Source organism: Mastomys coucha, unplaced genomic scaffold (genome assembly GCF_008632895.1).
Source record: "Mastomys coucha isolate ucsf_1 unplaced genomic scaffold, UCSF_Mcou_1 pScaffold18, whole genome shotgun sequence".
In the NCBI taxonomy this organism is placed as follows: domain Eukaryota; kingdom Metazoa; phylum Chordata; class Mammalia; order Rodentia; family Muridae; genus Mastomys; species Mastomys coucha.
This window is the reverse complement of record NW_022196900.1, coordinates 113722506-113741621: the sequence shown is the minus strand read 5'-3', so window position 1 is coordinate 113741621 and position 19116 is coordinate 113722506. Positions and strand designations below refer to the sequence as shown.

Below are 19116 nucleotides of genomic sequence, written 5' to 3'. Positions count from 1 at the left end.
CAAAGTCAAATCACCCAGACCTGTGGCGCTCTGGTGACTTAGCCCCCCAACAGAACAATCTTCATCTCTGCCCTGGGGAGACCTCATAGCAAGGTGCTCTCTATGCTCTCTGTGTCAGACCAGGATGCCGAACTGAATACACCAAATGTAGCTGTCTCAGCTCCAGGCGTAGAACCTAGACACACACACACCACATATACACATATCACAGACGTACACATACCACAGACATACACATATACACATATACCACATATGCACACTCACATGCACACATATACCACACATACATATACACACACCACATATAACACACACATCACACATATACATACCACATATACATACCACATATACACATACTGACACACACACCACACATATGCACACACACATGCACATATACCACATAGACACACACACAGCACACATACACACACCATACACATGCACATGCACACACACATATACCACAATACATACACACAGAGACATATACCACACACACGGAGACACACACTATACACACAGACACACACCACACACACACAAACACACATGCATGCACATATACACACACACCACACATACACCACACACACACACTCACATACACACACCACAGTCTCCAAACCTGTCACCTGCTGGGTGCAGATCCTGACAGGCATTCACTCCATCCCATTCCGGGTCTTCCTGACTCACAGCTGCCACTGTATAAAAGTCACAGCCTGGCATCCTCACCCTCAGAGCCTGTGCCCAGCTGTAAAGCACCTTCACAAGCAACCTCGACTCTGAGCCCCACCCCTGCCCCCTATAGCCAAGTGTCTCCTGCTCGCATTGACAAAGGAGATTTGAAAATAGACCAAAGCACTCCCGTTGGGAAGTCGCTCCGACCTGGGGTATTTCCTAGGAAACTCCTGGTCGGGGTCTTGACTCAAGTATTACCTTTCCTTTCCCAGAGCAGAATACAACAAACTAAAATGGACTCACTTTCTTTCCCTTCCTCCTATGCTGCAAATACTCCTGCATAGACCTTCTTCTCTGTAGTTAGCCACTGGATCAGGCCAGTGTGATGGCTCAGCAGGCACCACCAAGCCTGGGAACCTGAATTAAATTCTTCAGATCCATATGGTGGGAGGAGGGAACTGACTTGGAGAAGTGGCTCTGTGAGCTCCACACTTTGCCCCTCGATATACACAAAAATAAATACAATAAAATTTGTTTTAATTTAAAACTAAACAGTTTGGGGGCTGGGGAGATAGGCCAGCAATGAAGAATGCTTACTGTTCTAGATTGATCAGGAGTTCTCAACCTTCCTAACGCTGGGACCCTTTAGTACACTTCCTTATGTTGTGGTGACCCCCAACCATAAAGTTACTTTCATTGCTACTTGGTAACTGTGATTCTGCTACTGTTATGAGTTACAGTGTAACTATCTGATATGCAGGATATCTGATACATGACTCCTATGAGAAGGTTGTTCAACCCCCAAAGGGTCATGACCCCTAGGTTGAGATCCTCTGTTCTTTTTGTGTGTGTGTGTGTTTTTTGAGACAGGGTTTCTCTGTATAGCCCTGGCTTTCCTGGAACTCTCTCTGTAGGCCAGGCTGGCCTCGAACTCAGAAATCTGCCTGTGTCTCTGGGATCCTCTATTCTAAAGGATCTGAGCACCCACCTGGCAGCTTTGAAATCCAGTTCCAGAGGATCCAGTGCCCTCTTCTGACCTTCTCAGGCACTGCATGCATGTGGTGTGTATACATGCTGTTATAAAAACAAAAACAAAAACAAAAAAAAACCACTCATTGTTTTAAAAAAATTAAAACATAGGTCAAGTGGCCACCTCCAGCCAGCCCTCTCTATGAGTAGCAGTGCAGTGGGGCAGAGGCTCTGTGGGTGCCTCTATGATGACGACAACACGCAACGTGCTCTCACTGCTGTCTTTAATCTCTCTCTCCTAGATTTACTATAAAGTCATTAAGGACATCGAGCCTGGAGAGGAGCTGTTGGTGCATGTGAAAGAAGGTGCTTACTCCCTGGGTGTCATGGCCCCCAGTCTAGATGGTAAGACCCTGCTGAGCTGTGGCTCTGAACCCCCCACCTGGAAGAGCACATATGCTATCCCACTCCTGCATGCCACCTGCCAGGACTTGGTGTTCACAGCTGATGCCCTGGCTGAATCGCTGCAGACCACAGGTGTATTACTCAGGTGTCCATTGCTGTGATAAAGGCCATGCCCAAAAGCAACTTGGGAAGATGGGCTGGTTTGTTTTTTATACCCCAAGTCACAGTCCACTAAGGGAAACTGAGGCATGGAGTAAAGGAGCAGAGGCCATGAAGGAGTGCTGCTTGCTGGCTTGCTCAACCTGCTTTCTTATACAGCCCAGACTACCTGCTCAAGGGTGGCACCACCCACCGTGGGCTGGGCCCTCCTACATCAATCATTAATTGGTCTTGTATCCAGTTAAACAAAAGCTGGCCAGCACACCTGACTACCAGACCCCTCACCTCTGAGGCTGGAGGTTTCTGCCTTTCCTTGAGGCCTCAGAGCACATCCTGAATTTAAGAGGGGCTTGAGGCAAGCTGTCTCCCTTGTTTTGAAGATAAGGTTTCTTGCTAGCCTGGAGCTTGCAGTAATTAGGCAGGGCTAGATGGCCAGCAAGCCACAGCGATCCTTCTGTCCTGGCCTGTCAGCTCTGGGATTGATGTCTGCACCACACTATTCTGTTCTAGAGATCGGACTTGGGGCCTGTTCGACTCAGCAAGCATGTTGCTGAGTTCTCTTCCTGGCTATCTTGTGTAACTTGTTTGTTTAGGATGACCTACCAGTCAACAGGAAAACACTGTCCCCTGAATGTTTCTAGAATCTAGAATAAATCGCATTCCCGTCTCTGGAAGGCCAGTGCCTTGGATCCCTGAGGAGACACAAAGATTCCTCAGTGAAGCCTGGATGCTCCCTGGGAGGCTCTGTGACCACACCTGTGGACTCGGCCTCAGCTTATCTGTTGACCCTACAAGCCTGCCAGTGGCCAGAGTACAGCGCTGTGGTGGTGTGGTGGTGGTGGTGGTTTTGTGTTCTGCAACAATACACATCTCTAAGTTGTCAGATAAGAAATTGGGGCAGGAGGACCATTTTACCAGCCAGAGCCTCTCTGACTCTAATTTCATTTTAATTGGGTGATCGAGAAAACAGAAACAAATGGCCGAGACGTGTACAGCAAGAGGGAGTTTCCTTTTACTCAAGGTGATCATCCAGAGGACCTGTGAATCTAAGCCAGCACCCAAGAACCACAGAGGATAAATATTCTGAACCCAGAGGAGAATCCTGAGCCATTGCGTTTGTGTGTTGAAATTCTTTCCTTCCAAAAGGTTCTTTTTTAGAGCTTTGATTGTTGTCCCCCTGCACGCCCACCCCCCACCCCCTGATATTAAATAACCCACTTTACATTTTTCCTAATAACTGATCAAACATTTGGGAGCTAATTACTTTCCACACATAATAGTCTGACATCAAATATTTGACTTCCCTAACCTCTGCTGTCAAGATCACTTTTTCACCACCCCAACAGCTACTACCCCCCCCCCAAGAACACACCCTAGTTAAATTCAGAATTGCACAGAAAGGAAATGCAAACGCGTCCCTCACTAAGATAATTATCATAAAAAATCTTTTATCCCAGCCCTGGCTAAATGCAGCCAGCCCCTTATCGCCACAGGAATTTGGAGTAGACTCTTGAGCGCTTTTGAGCTGCGGTTGTAGATTAGGATGCGGGTGCCGTGTAATTGTGAGCCCCTCGGTCTTCAAGCCATTAGGCAGGGATTTATTTTTCTGTTGCGTTCCTGTTCAGCCGGGAAAGTTGCTGATGGAACCTGAGCTAGGTGCAGGTTGACAGACAGGCGCTGGTATGGGATAATTTGGTGGAAGGCTAATCTACCCAGCCTGGGACCCCCACCACATTTAGAGTTTCTTCCCCAGTGGTTCTCTCTTGTGGTTTTGTAGGGGATCTGGAGGTCTTGGGTGGGGTCATTGTAATGTGGATGAAAATGGAAGCTCTCTTTTGCCTGCTCATGGATGGGGAAGGACACTTCCTCCAGAGCTGGAGCCCTGTACCAATGTGCAGCTCAGCATCCTCACAGGTGGCTGGAAGGACGGCACGGCCCTCTCCCTAGTCAGGAGACCCTATTATGTTTTGATTATTAGATGGAGGAGGACTGTTTCCCTTTTTTTCTCTTTTTCTGAGAAGTACTTACTCTTTGAAGAAAAGCAACCGTTTGCATTCAAACCCTTTCTTCATTTAGAAAGCCTCCTGAGGATCCACTTCCCTTCTCCAAGATGTGGCCATTGTATTGTGGGCACAGAAAAGACGCAGGCTGTGACGGGCTGTAATAGACGTAACATCACTATTGACTGCCTTTCTATGGTTCCTTACATGGAATTTTGTGTGCTGGGAAAATGTCATGCGGAGTGCCCCAGGTGTGTCCCCAAGGCCACCCCTCCCTGCCTGGAAGAATCTCAGGGGCTCCCCATGGCCCTCGCCTGGGAAGACTAGGCCTAGGCACATCCTGTTCCTGGCTCTGTCCTTCTACAGACACAAGCTGAAGTCCAGGAGACATAGGGCCAGAGGAGAATGGTAATACAGTCACCAATGGTAATACAGTCATTTCCACGCTCCAAGGTGACTTCTAAGTCATCCCAGTAAGAAGCAAACTGAATTTTCTTACTGAATCCCTACATTTAAATGTTTGAGCTCAAGGCCTGATACAGTGGCACGTGACTTTAATCCCAATGCTTGGTGCTGAGCCAGATGGATCTCTGAGTTCAAGGCCAGCCTGATCCACATAGAGAATTTTAGGCCAAGCAGGGCTACATGGTAAGACCATGCCTGAAGACAACTTTTTAAATTTAATTTAAAAATAAGTTTTTAAGTCCAAATTCCCAATCAGAACCAGCAGCCTTGGCCAGCCAGCAGTGTGGCTAGTGATGTCAGGTTCCTCTTCAACTACAGAGACTTCCTCTCTGAGTCTAGAAAGACTGACAGACATAAGCATGTCTCATTCCTGACTCTATGAGCCTCGCGTCCATTCCCTTTTTGTTCTCAGGAGCAGCCCTGTGGAGCCACAAGGGTTCTGTGATAGCATGTGCCTGGTGTGCCCAGACACAGGATCGTTTCTTATGGGGTTCTAACTCTGAAGACCAGGTGTGGCATGAAGGATGCTATTGAACACCTTCAAACTCTCATAGGATCTGACTGTTGCCCTCATAACCTTCTGTGGGAAGTCAGACCTTGTACCCTGCATCTCACTCCCAAATAGTGAAAAGGGCCAGCCGCAGCAGTGCACATGTGATTCTGTGGGATTCTTCTTCGCCCACTTTTGCTCCTGAGTAACAACAGGGCATTTCTGTGTCTGCTGTAGCCTGTTTTAGCTCTTGAATGAATGATATAGAGACCTAATAAATTCATTAACAAGCTGCAGGCACTGTGCTGGGCACATATTTGGCTATCTAACCATCTATAGCCGCGGACTTCCCAGCCACATGGTCGGTCCTTCACCTGCAATCTAAGTCTTGCCCTGGCACACTCTGTTCCCTGTGTGTCCTCATGGTGACTCCCCTGATGATCTGCTCAGGGCGTATCCTCCACGTCCTTCTCCTCTTCTCCACTCTCTTCTTTCTTGCCTCTCTCTTCTTGCTTGGGACATCTCTGCCCACCCCCCACCCCACCCCACCCCCGTCTCCACCTCCGCCTCTGCCCCCACCCCTGCCCCCATCCCCACCCCCACCCTGGGGTCAGAAGGCCTGCTCTATTCTCTTCTGCCTGGCTATAGGTTGAATCAGCTCTTTACTGACCAGTCAGAGGTGATGGAAATGAATTTTTTCACATCACTGAGACAGGAGAGGCTCCAACTATCGTGACAACAGCAACAGCTAGACTGCAACAGTGCACAGAGCCCATCCCCCAACACTGCTAACCACCTTGGGTGGAGGGTCTCGGCATTGCCTGCCCCAAGAGTGCCCAGCAAGCCTCCCCATGGGCATTCCTGTTCACAGTGCTCACAGCCCATTTCTCTGAGAAGAGTTCCTCTGTCGACATGGAAAGTAGTTACTGTGTGTGTGAATCATCTGTGCCTGCCTCCTCCCCACCCTAAACTGTGAGTTGTGTGGATCCACTCTGGCACCTAAGGAGGAGTTCAGGGCCTTCCCTGAAGATGTTACAGGTGGAGACTCTAAGCCGAGTCAAGAATACAATCCTTGTTTTCCCAGCACAGCACAGAAGGGCTACATGTAGGGAAGAATTCCACTGACCCAAAGGACATACAGCACCTTCCTTCCATAGTTTCATTTCCCCCCAAAAAGAGGTATGGCTAAGGTAAGCCAGTGGGGCCAGGCTGCCTGGCCCTGGCAGTAACTGGATTATCTGGATCAGAAGTACTGCCCACCCAGTCATCCCTAAGCATACACATACCTATTCCCTGGCACCCAGAAACGACCAGCAAGCATGCTGGTGTTATGGTGGTTATCGGTGCATAGGCTCAGCAGTACCTCTGATGCCCAGCTCTGCAGGGTGCTTTGGATTCTGGGGACCTGGTATTAGGATTGCCAGGTACAGCCCAGGGCCAGGACACCTACTCAGGGCCGCAGGAGAGGCTCCCTCCTCAGAACTTCATGCTGTTCTGGGTAGAGAGAAACTAACCATGTCCTGCAGAGTCAGAAAACAGTCTGCAGTTATGGTGGGAATCTCTCTCTGGTGGGAGATGGGGTCCGGAGCAGCCTCTGTCCTAACCCAAGTCCCTGCTTAGTGCTGGTGCTAGACCAGTCCTCATGACCGTGCACCTTCCTACACATCTGCACATGCACACAGATGCAAGCTTACCTCCCACATACAAGCAGTCATAAACACAGACACACATATTTGCATACAAATGCAAATCCCTAACAAATGCCCATTCACACACATATAAACATGTACTTGCATATTCACAACTGTATGTATAGATGACAGATCCATACATGTACACACAAACACTTCACAAATAATCATCTGTGTCTTCGGATGTATGGAACACATACACACATGCACACATAACCCACAAAAAGACATATACAAAGTCACATGAAGGTGTTCATGAATGCATACATGTCTAGCTTTTTTATGCATATATATAGATATATATACATGCTACATGTGTGTTCAAATGTAAAAACATGCTAATACATCACACACGTAGTTATATACATAAACATGTATCCACACTGACAAAGTAGGTACACATATGTATACACACCCACTCTCTAAAGTCTGAATGCAGGTGCCCAGACATGCACTCACATCTATACTTGGCTTTGCAAACATGGATGCAGTTCGTGTGAGACACTCCCGCAAACAGTAGTGTATGAGCATGCACATCTATATGCAATGTCAGCGTGTGCACAAAATGTACACACTCATGCTCGCATGTGTGCATAAGCCCTCTTTGTGCAAGATCTGAGAGCAGGTGTTCTCTCTCCAGGCTGGGGTGAAAGCTGAAGGACCGGCAGCGGCAGGAAGGCAGGGCGGGGCAGGCCACGGAGACCCCGCCCCGGTTACAGCTCCAGGCTAATTGTTTGGTTTGGCACAGTGCTCGGGATGCTGCCTCATAAACTTAATAATAGCTGCCCCCCTTTAATTTGTTTGACCTTGACGACAATAATTTATTATATGCGATGGAGTTCTGCCTTCTTTTTTTTTTCCTCCTAATTCATAAACAAAGCTGTTGGCCTGGCTTCCTTCTCTGCTCTGAGGCAGGGCCTCCTTGAATCCACAGTGGCGTGGCAGCTAGGGAGGCAGGGAGGATCCTGACTTTGCTCAGTGCTTCCATAATGAAGGGACAGGGTCCTCCAGAGTGGCTTCATCTGTCCTGTGACCTCTGCACCCCTGGGCAGCCAGGACAAGGGCTGGAAGGAAGCTGGTTAGGAGCAACCCAGGGTGGATCGAAGCCCTGGGGAAGCAATGGCGATGGGCTGGGTCTCTGTAATCCCCTGTGGATCCAGGGATGGGTGTCTGGCTCTCTTGCCCACCTCTTTGCCCTCTGTCTTGCAGAGGACCCCACATTCCGCTGTGACGAGTGTGATGAGCTCTTCCAGTGCAGGCTGGACCTGAGGCGCCACAAGAAGTATGCATGCAGCTCTGCAGGGGCCCCGCTCTACGAGGGCCTAGGGGAGGAGCTCAAGCCTGAGGGCCTCAGTGGGGGCAGCGATGGTCAAGCACACGAGTGCAAGGACTGCGAGCGGATGTTCCCCAACAAATACAGGTGCCACCTCCCTGCCTCCCACGCCTCCAGTTGGCAGCCCCTGTGATTTCCCAGCCCACCTCCCTGTCAGGCCTGGGCTCTAGAGCTAAGAGACTAAGGGCTCCTGTGTAGCACCTCTCTGAACTAGGAACCATGTGGGTGCACATGGCTGGAAGCCACAGACATTTTCTGATTCTTACCACAAAGGTCTTGGCCCCCACTGGAAAGACCCCCAGGCAGGCCACTGGCACCACTGCCCTACACAATCAGGGCTGTGGAGACAGCCTGAAAGACAGACAGAGTACAGACCAGCATGTGTCTGGCCACCTGGCTGGCTCCAGTGCTATTTCTACAATAAGGCCCCAGATCGGGAGGTACAGGGCCACGGTACCCACTATGGAGGTGATATAAGCCAGCCTGTCTATACATACACAGACCTTCTAAGTGGACCCAGGACACAATCATGCAAGGCCTTCATTTGAGAGATTTACCCACCCCCACCCCATGGCAGCTACCTGCCTGGGAGTGACATCAGAGGCGTTGGGCAAAGAGAACTTGAAGCCTAGCTGAGTGGCAGCCAGACTCAGGCAGCTGGAGCAATCCCAACCTGCCCTTCTCTGTACTGAGGCCAGGCAGGGTTGGAGATCCAGGCACTGGGGGCCTTGGGACCTATATGACCCCTGGGACAAAAGAGCATCCTCGGCTGTGGGGAGGTGAGCTGAGACCTCTGGCCCAGGTGCTCCGAGGAGTGGAGGAGTCTGGGAACTTCTCCAGGCTAAGTGCCCTTGTGTTGAAGAGTTTGTTCAGGACAACCTTGCAAAGTCAGAGCTCCAGCCCATCAGGCCGCTAACAGGTCTGTGATTACAAGGGATTTACCACCAATCCCATCACGGACTCCCCAGGGACAGCAGACCCTCCACCCTGAACAGACTGTGAATAAATGCGTGGGCAGATCCTGCCTGAGCGCTTAGCAGAGAGCAGGGCTGAGGAGGGTCCGTGTTTTCTTTACATAAACACATAAATCACAATTAACAACAGGGAAAAGATACAATCTCTGGGAGCTAGAGGGGCAGGCGTTTCTGCTCTGCGCGGATGGCTGGGCCCCGTAATTAACGGGCCGTGATATATTACTGCTTTGCTCATGAAGATTAACGGTCATCCTGGGGACAGAAGAGGCAGAGTCCCCAGGGAGGAGGGGATTAAGAGTTGCTAGTGTGGCCAAGAGGAGCAGCCCCCCCACCCCCACCCCCTCCAGAGCAGCTGTTTTACCATTGTGACATATCTCATTTAAGACCCTCTCTAGCACTCCCCACCATGCCTCTACTGCATGTGCTCAGCAAGCTTCTCAGAGGGCTGCCTTGAACCATGGCCCTGTCTACTCCGGAGCTTACAACAGGGTTGATACTCTGAAGTTCTTACCCTTCCGCCCAAGCTTTGTATTTTATTTTATTTTATTTTTTTCAAGATAGGGTCTTGATGTGTGGCACTGGATGGCCCCAAGCTCAAAACTGATCTGCCTCAGCCCTGCCCCCAGGTGTACCACAGCATCAGACCCAAACTTAGCCCTAAAGTTGGGATCATCCAACAAGTGACTAGGGTTCCATTCTGCCCCTGGCTGGCTCGGGGAGTGGAGGCAGCTCAGGTACTGGCTTCTTCCCCTGACTGGGAAGGCCTTCTCTGCCCCAGTCCCAGTGACCTGGAAGAGGAAGAGCATGCATGCACTCCAATCCCCCTGCAGCTGCAGCGTGACAGGGCCTCCAGGGGCCACATGCAGGAGAAGCCATATGGGGTAGAGGACCTCCTCTACCCCGTATGGGCCCTATAGTGATTCCCATCCCCTGTACACAGCTTGGAACAACACATGATCGTCCACACAGAAGAGCGTGAGTACAAATGTGACCAGTGTCCCAAGGCCTTCAACTGGAAGTCCAACCTCATCCGCCACCAGATGTCTCACGACAGTGGCAAGCGCTTCGAATGTGAAAACTGTGTCAAGGTACCAGGCGCTCGCCCTGTAGAGCACGCGCTCACGTGTCCACTCTCCCTCAGCCCTGCTGTAAAATGAGATGAGGTGTGGTAGATGCCCTGAGGTCCTTAGGTTCTTCTTCTAAGGACAGGAAGTCCCAGAAACTATGTCACCAAGCATCCCTGCAGGAAACAGAGGCAAGACCAGAGCTGTGTCTTCTCCGGGGCAGTCCTGCGCCCCTGCCAGTGTGCAATGGTGAGGGTAGCAGGGGTGAAACCCAAGACCACCCAGGATAGTTTATCTTTCGGAGTCTCGGGGCCACAGCATTCTGAGGCCACTGGCAGGGAAACTGAGGCCAGGAGAGATCCAGCACCCTGCTAAGGCCCTCTAGTAATGGCTGCTACAGCAAGAGATATCCTGGTCAGCTCAGTGCAGGGGCAGCAGGAAAGAGGGGCAGGGTCTGTCCTTCCCACCCCTAGGCTTACAATGGAGTTCAGGAGGGGCATGCGTTAATGGCGTCTATCTCCCCAGGTGTTCACGGACCCCAGCAACCTCCAGCGTCACATCCGCTCACAGCATGTCGGTGCCCGGGCCCATGCCTGCCCCGACTGCGGCAAGACCTTCGCTACATCCTCTGGCCTCAAACAACACAAGCATATCCACAGCACGGTGAAGCCATTCATATGTGAGTGCCCAGTCTGGACCTCTGGCCCCTTCTGAGGACCCTGTCCATCCAGACACCTTTATAGCTGGACCTAGCTGGACAGAGGGAATGTGACACCATGCTGTTACTCTGTTGGCTGGCCACCTCTCCTCCCCTTCCCGTATCCCACATCCTCCCCCTTACCTCTATATTTCTTTGCAATAACTGGAGGAAGGTAGTAGGCAAGGGACATTCTAATGATGGAGATTTCTGCAGAAGGGCTAGTCATTATTCCTTTCCTGTTTTCACCCGACTCTCCCTGATGCCCCATGCTGGTCGAGCCCCTGCTGGACCTCTGAGCATGACTATCTCATGACGTCATGAGCTGACGTGTTCTGAGCATCTGTGTCTCCTAGAGAGTTCTCGAATGCTACCATCCATGGATGGCATGTGCTGAACATGGTATCTTCTAAGATCTCCTGGCATCTCTGACCCCTCCTTTGTCCGTGGTCTGGCCCATCTCTGCAGCCTTATTTTGACCAAGGATAGCTAACTAAAATAGAAAGCCCCAGAAGTAGACAGTCAGGCCTTATGAGCATGCCATCCAGTTGGAGTGACACAGGTGTGTGAGATAAGCGTGAAACTCATGGTGCATCACTATGTGCCTGAGGGATGTAGGAAGCTTGGGGGTCGGGGGGGACAGAAAGTACAGTCCAGTAAAGGAAAGTCCAGTGATGTGGCCCTTCCAAAGAAGGATCTGTTACTGGAAAAGAGTTCCAAGTGACCAGGCACCTGCTGCGTATCAGCTGTCTCTGTGTCTACCTGATGATTGATACCTGCGTGCGAGCGTGTACAGCCAATGTCTGGACACCCCACATCCTCACCTCACTAGCAGAGACTGAGAGAGCACATTTCTTATCATGGAGCTCAGATGTGCGTGTGTGTATGAGAGGGCAGCAGAGAGAGAGCTGTGTCTGGGTCACAGAGCCATTCTCATGAATACTTTCCAGAAAAGAACCTTTGAAGGGATGAGTACCCGTGTTTGAGAGTGTACAGTATGAACTAGTAAGTTGACACTATTACCTGCCCCCAAACACACACATGCAAACATGCATACATGCCTGTGCTTATACACACCTACACACGCATCCCAGAAGTAAAGTGAACTCCTGACCAGGGTTCCTTCTGGTAGGTTCATCAGGCTCTGCTCCTGTGGTAGCCAGGACTCCCCCAACCCACCCCATTCCTGAAACAGCCACCTTCTTTGGATGGCTCTGAGCTGCCTGAGAGCCATTCTTTTTTTTTTTTTTCTTCGAGACAGGGTTTCTCTGTGTAGCTCTGGCTGTCCTGGAACTCACTCTGTAGACCAGGCTGGCCTCAAACTCAGAAATCCGCCTGCCTCTGCCTCCCAAGTGCTGGGATTAAAGGCGTGCGCCACCACTGCCCAGCCTGAGAGCCATTCTTAATGTCTACCTAGAATCTGCCCTTCTTGGGACCTGCCCAGGTGTTTCTGCAACCCAAATATCACAGAGCCCTCATCCTCAGTTTGAGTTCTGTCCCAGAAGGCCCGAGTGGGAGGCTTGCTTTCAGTGACGGTAGCAGGAGATATCTAGGTACCATCAGGAACATAACAGAGGTCTCGGGGGTGTTTTTTGTCTATTCTGTCTAAGTAACTTGAGCTTGGGATCTGCCTTGTGGTTCCCTGTGGGCAACCAGGAGTAGGGCAAGGTTATTTATAGCCCACCTAAATGTGGTGCCTCTCCCAGAGCAGTATCCCCAAAAGGGAAGATTTGATTAAATGAAGCGAAATTTGTCTCCTTTCAGCCAGAAAATGTCCTGCCATGATGACCAGGCGGGCAGGGCGCTAATATAAATAGATATTATGATTAAAGTGTGTGATAACCTCAGAGAAAAGACACCCCAGCTAAAGCCGCCGATGGGAGTTTGCAGAGGGCAGGAGAGCAGGAGAGGGTCTAGGATCACATGCTGCAGAAAACAAACCGTCCTGTGGGGAGAGTCACAGCGAGTGTGTGTGTGTGTGTGTGTGTGTGTGTGTGTATGTGTATGATGTGTGGAGAGAGAGATGAGGATAGACAGGTGTAAGTCTGTACAGGAATGTGCAGCATATACGTGTAAGCCTCCTTTTCTTTTGGTGAAAAAGAAGAAAGACAGGTGAGGGCTTTGCTGGCCTCCAGTTCCCAGGCTTTAGGAAGATGACAGTGGAGTCATTGAGCCTCTGGGCTAGGGCTGTAAGAGATCACCTGGTGTCTGTCAGCCAGAGCAGACCCTGCTGGACCCCCCAGGATGGAAACTCTTAGCTAAGGGTTTCCATGTTTTAGAGCATAGATACCCAGCCCTTCCCTGAAGGTCATAGACAGAGCCTCACCCCATTGTTGGCCAGCCCCCAAACTTCCCAGCCCAGGCCCTAACTCTAGGGTTCCTGAGGACCGCTGGGACATCCCAGTGGCATCTGGGACAGAAAAGCAGAAAGCAAGGGACACTTTAATCTAGGAGGTGGGACTGCTCCCCTTGTAGAAATTGCCATCACTGAGGCAAGTCACGTGGCTGTGCTGACCTAGTCCTCTCCTAGCCACCAGTGAGACTGGTGCTGTGTGCCCTCTCTCTGCCCTCACCCATCCCGGACCACAGATGGTGTCTCAGGGAGGGGTTTACTGCTGTGAGCAGACACCATGACCAAGGCAACTCTTATAAGGACAACATTTAGTTGGGGCTGGCTTACAGGTTCAGAGGTTCAGTCCATCATCATCAAGGTGGGATCATGGCAGCATCCAGGCAGGCATGGTGCCGGAGGAGCTGAAAATTGTACATCTTCATCTGAAGGTCACTAGGAGAAAACTGACTTCCAGGCAGCTAGGATGAGGGTCTTAAAGCCCACGCCTACAGTGACAAAACCTACTCCAACAAGGCCACACCTCCACTCCCTGGGCCAAGCATATTCAAACCACGGCAGGCAGCCTTCCCAAGCTTGGTGTATCCATTAGCCATCTGCAAGAGTGAGACTCAGCAACCAGATAAGGATGTTGAGCTTCCCACCACAGAAGGCTGAGGCACCATGGCCCACCTGGCTAGGAAGGACCATAGGGAAAGGCCTGGTTGTTGCCAGTCCCATCTGGACCCTGGGGGATGGCCTCAGGGTGGGACATGTGGGCACCACCCCTACCTTCTTCTGTCCCCGGGGTTCCTGGTGATCTCACTCTGCACCTGTCTTTGCCTCTAGGTGAGGTCTGCCATAAGTCATACACGCAGTTCTCCAACCTGTGCCGGCACAAGCGGATGCACGCCGACTGCAGAACGCAGATCAAGTGCAAGGACTGTGGGCAGATGTTCAGCACTACCTCCTCCCTCAACAAGCATCGGAGATTCTGTGAGGGCAAGAACCATTACACGCCGGGCGGCATCTTCACCCCAGGCCTGCCCTTGACCCCCAGTCCCATGATGGACAAGACAAAACCCTCCCCAACCCTTAACCATGGGGGCCTAGGCTTCAGCGAGTACTTCCCCTCCAGACCTCACCCTGGGAGCCTGCCCTTCTCGGCTGCCCCTCCGGCCTTCCCCACACTCACTCCAGGCTTCCCAGGCATCTTCCCTCCATCCCTGTACCCACGACCACCTCTGCTACCTCCCACACCGCTGCTCAAGAGTCCCCTGAACCACGCGCAGGACGCTAAGCTACCCAGCCCGCTGGGAAACCCAGCCCTGCCCCTCGTCTCTGCGGTCAGCAATAGTAGCCAGGGCGCCACAGCGGCCACCGGGCCAGAGGAGAAATTCGATGGCCGATTGGATGACGCGTATGCAGAGAAGGTCAAAAACAGGAGCCCTGATATGTCGGATGGCAGTGACTTTGAGGATATCAACACCACGACCGGGACAGACTTAGACACCACCACGGGCACGGGGTCGGACCTGGACAGTGACCTGGACAGTGACAGGGACAAAGGCAAGGACAAGGGGAAGCCAACAGAGGGCAAACCTGAGTTTGGGGGTGCATCGGTGGCCCCTGGGGCCATGAACAGTGTGGCCGAGGTGCCGGCCTTCTACTCACAGCATTCCTTCTTCCCGCCGCCCGAGGAACAGCTGCTGACGGCCTCAGGAGCTGCCGGTGACTCCATCAAGGCCATTGCATCCATCGCTGAGAAATACTTTGGTCCTGGCTTCATGAGCATGCAGGAGAAGAAGCTGGGCTCATTACCCTACCACTCCGTGTTCCCCTTCCAGTTCCTGCCTAACTTCCCCCACTCCCTCTACCCCTTTACGGACCGAGCCCTCGCCCACAACTTGCTGGTCAAGGCTGAGCCAAAGTCACCCCGGGATGCCCTCAAGGTGGGCGGCCCTAGTGCGGAGTGCCCCTTCGACCTCACCACCAAACCAAAAGAGGCCAAACCTGCCCTGCTCACATCCAAGGCCCCCCTCGTCCCCTCGTCTGGTGAGGAACAGCCACTGGACCTGAGCATCGGCAGCAGGGCCCGGGCGAGCCAGAATGGAAGCAGCCGTGAGCCTCGGAAGAACCACATCTATGGTGAACGGAAGCCAGGGGTTGGCGAGGGGCTGCCTAAGGTATGCCCAGCACAGCTGCCCCAGCAGCCCTCCCTGCACTATGCCAAGCCCTCGCCTTTCTTCATGGATCCCATCTACAGGTATTAACATGGCCCTCCCTTGCTCTCCATGGGTGACATCCATGGAGCTAGGTGGGGACTGTTTATCTCGCTTTCTTAACCTTCTAACTCGAGGCTCTTCTGTGTACATTTGCTGGCATCTGGGAGGTGCCTCAGCCTGTGGGGATCCCATGCCCCTTCAGGTGGAGCCCCACTAGGAAGGCTAGGATCCTGTCTCCAGGACATGTGGTTCCCTTACACTGATTACAACTCAGGCATCTTCCAAACTACCTTGAGCCTCTCTCTCCCTTAGACCCTGTCCAGAGCACCTCCCCCATCAGCTGTCTCTTCTGGAGCAGGTCTCTGCCTCCCAAAAAGGCCAGGGCACCCGACTCTGCCTTGAGCACTTGTCAACCTCCCAGCTGCTCTGCTTTCCTGAGACTGCCCTGTGGCCTCACCCTACCCTGGAGCCACACTGGGAGGGTTTGAAGATGGGGGTGTGGGGGGGGGGGAGGTCTGGTAGCCCAGAGCAAATCAAAGGAGTTGCTGATCCTAGTAGGGTGGAATTCTTGCCTCTCTGATACTGTTTCCAATGAAGGGTGAGTATGAGTCTGCCCCCTGATGTATGGAAAGGCCTCACAGTTGATGGACTCACAGTTCTTAAAGAGGCAAGCAGGTGAGGGGAGATAAAGTTGTGAGGAAATCCCAAGTGAGGCAGACTACACAGCTGCCACCCACAGGACACAGCCACCTATACACACAGGTACCCACCCAGGGGACATGGCCACCTCCCCTTAGGTACCCACCCAGGAGACATGGCTACCTCTCCATAGGTACCCACTCCGGCCCCAGGCTGTACCTTCCTCACCCAGACCAGCTTCTGGTTTCTGTAGGATCCCGGGAAATGAGAAAGATGCCCATGCACGATTCTTTAAAATCATGCCTCCCACAGTTTATATGAGGGAGTGCCGAGTCTCCAGAGAGGGAAAGAGAGGAGGGAGGCTGGCACCTCACTGAGACAGAAAGCAAGAGGCACCTGCTGCCCCTTGGGTTCGTACAAGACAGAGGTAGTTGGAGACAAATAGAGTCTTCTAGTTAGACCCCATGATGGAGGGAACTTTCCCTAAGCCTCTCTCAGCCTTTCCTTCTGCCCCCTGCCCATCTCTTCTACCAAACTGGCTAGACCCTCCTACATTTTCCTGCAAGGGACCACGGTCAGTCTGGGAAATGAGAGTCATGGTAACTGATCATGGGACGCCTCCAGAGCCTTCTTTATATTCTCATGTGGTCTCTACAGACAGATGACCTCAAATAGAACCCCAGTGCAGGTCCTCTGCAAAATGGGCCCAGTCTGGGTGGGCAAAGAGGTGTTCCCAGAATCCCCTGAGGGGATGGCAGACTGCAGCCTGACCTTAAGGGGGACCCTGAGCTGCCACATGCTGGTTCAGACAGGCTCATAGCTCACCCTGAGTCTGCTACCATTACTGGGGCCCTCCTTCTGCCACTTGGGTACCTTACTCTGTCACTGCCAGCATCCCTAGATGACTCAAAGGCTGAACTTCTGCCATGAGAGACCCCTCCCTGCAGCAGGCTGGCCCTGGTTACCACAGGGCAGCCCCAGGCTGACAACTCTTGCCAAGAGCCAAGTGCCTCAGTGTTCATTCCCACCTCTTCCCACATCCCTTCCACATTCACCGCAGTTCTTCGCCTGATCTCTTCAGTGTCCCTACATCAGGACTTGGGTCTCCCCTGGGAACCCAGAGCTGCTGTGTCCCTCTGGCAGTTACACTGTCATGTCTGCTGCTGTCCTCTGGAAGGCAGGGAGGGAGGCAAAGGCTTCAGCTGATAGGAGGCAAAATAAGGCAAGGCCGGGGCCCAGGTGGGGCGCAGGTGAGCAACTTAGGAAGAGCTTCTTCTATTCTGGCATCCTCAGGAGCAAGAGGGTCAGCAGATTTGAACAAAACACCTCACAGACTTCTACTAACCATGGGGTTGGAAGAGAGGGCCAGCTATCACCTGCACTGACCACGGGGGTGAAAGAGAGGGCCAGCTACCACCTGCACTGACCACGGGGGTGAAAGAGAGGGCCAGCTACCACCTGCACTGACCACGGGGGGTTGTTTAGCAAGTTGTCACTGACACTTGAGGAAGATTCTAGAACTACAGTCTCTGGCAGCCATTGAAGGTGTTCAGGTACAGCCTATCTGGCTGCTGGTAACTTCCACAGGACAGAAATCTGTCACCCACATTTGTCAGCAAAATAGGCAAAGTGTACTCTGCCAGTTTCCAGTGGAGACAGGGTATTGGGGTGCAGGCAGTAAGCTCTGGGGTGATGCAGAGTAACTTGTGGGTATGCTGGAGACCTTGAGGGAAGCACCCACCATACAGGTGTGCAAGCCAGCGAGCAGGAGGCTGGTGCACACAGAGCCTTCAAAGAACGTTCTAGATTCCAGCACAAAAAATGTTCCAACAAACACAGGAGGTGGTAACTGTTTGAGGGGAGATGGGGTGCATGGAGAAACCACTGAGTAGGCAAGAGGCAGTTGAGGAGCTGAGGAGTCTGGGTAAGTAAGCAGCTGGGGCTTGCCCCACTGGCCTGGAGGCCCGTTGGAGTTCAGGTAGGAGTTAGCTGGGTAGCCCTGTCGCCGCCTCCACAGCGGTCTGATGGTCAGCCCGGCATGGGTGTGGTACTGAGGAGCAAGTGGCTCAGTGGGGTATGTAACCCTCTGTGTTGCCGTCCAGCAGGGTAGAAAAGCGGAAGGTGGCGGACCCTGTGGGAGTCCTGAAAGAGAAGTACCTGCGGCCATCCCCACTACTGTTCCACCCCCAGGTAACAACCACTGTAAGCCTCTGAGATGGGAGTACTTAGAAACACTGTGTGAACAGGCTCTGGGCCTTAGGTTTCCAGTTCCCAAGAGGCAGAGGGGACTTTCTGAGATCCCACAGGTCATTGTGGACCTGGAGCACATAGGAAAGGGTTGTTCTCATAAAGACGCGCTTGGGTGTATCTAAGGGCCTCTTGCCTAAAGGAGCCCCACGTTTGTGAGGGCCCCAGGCCCTGGGGAGGGATGTACTACTGGTGCAGGTGTGAAGAGAAGCAGAGTCTTGGAAACAAGGAGATGTTGGGACTAGTAGTCCTGCAGTAGGCCATACCTTAGCATGCTTCAATGAAAGGACCAGAGAGAGGGGGTCTTTGTAGGAAGAGATGGGGGGTGCGGGGGAGACTGAGCAGGAAGGAACCATCCTAGGGACAAGAAGGGAAACCTAGCAGACTGCAAGTCAGGTATAGGCCCCTCCATTCTGCTAATGCCCCTGCCTGTGCCCCCAGGCCACATCCCTCCTGGGGAACCCACAGCCCAAGGCAAAGTCCTCCAAGTGTCCCGGACCCCTGTCCTCACTTCATGAGGTCTGGGCCCCCTCCTATGAGCTGCAGGTCACAACCCTTAAGCCTTTCTCACCGACAGCGAATCTTCAGGCCAAAACTCCTGCATGGAGCATTGTTCTTCTCTGAGCTTCCCGCCTTGGGTAAGCCCCAGTCTGTGAAACCTGCACCCTGGCTGAGTTCACAGCTAAACTTAGAGCCTCCCATTGTTCCACTGGGCCTCAGAGTTTGGTTAATAGCTTCCCCC

The 19116-nt window shown here is 52.3% G+C and overlaps 1 protein-coding gene across 12 annotated transcripts in view; it reads left to right on the top strand.

Annotated features, from left to right (window-relative positions):
• Prdm16 (PR/SET domain 16) overlaps positions 1-19116 on the top strand; it is a 319906-nt gene that overhangs the window by 283338 nt on the left and 17452 nt on the right. For 7 of the 12 annotated variants that reach the window (XM_031379691.1, XM_031379690.1, XM_031379698.1 and 4 more), the window contains 6 exons: positions 1959-2061; positions 8076-8286; positions 10114-10261; positions 10763-10916; positions 14113-15529; positions 18230-18329. In XM_031379691.1, coding sequence (XP_031235551.1) covers positions 1959-2061; positions 8076-8286; positions 10114-10261; positions 10763-10916; positions 14113-15529; positions 18230-18329 — 2133 coding nt within the window. The remainder of the gene's footprint in view (positions 1-1958; positions 2062-8075; positions 8287-10113; positions 10262-10762; positions 10917-14112; positions 15530-18229; positions 18330-19116) is intronic. The other 5 variants (XM_031379697.1, XM_031379695.1, XM_031379693.1 and 2 more) reach the window with 3 other exon arrangements.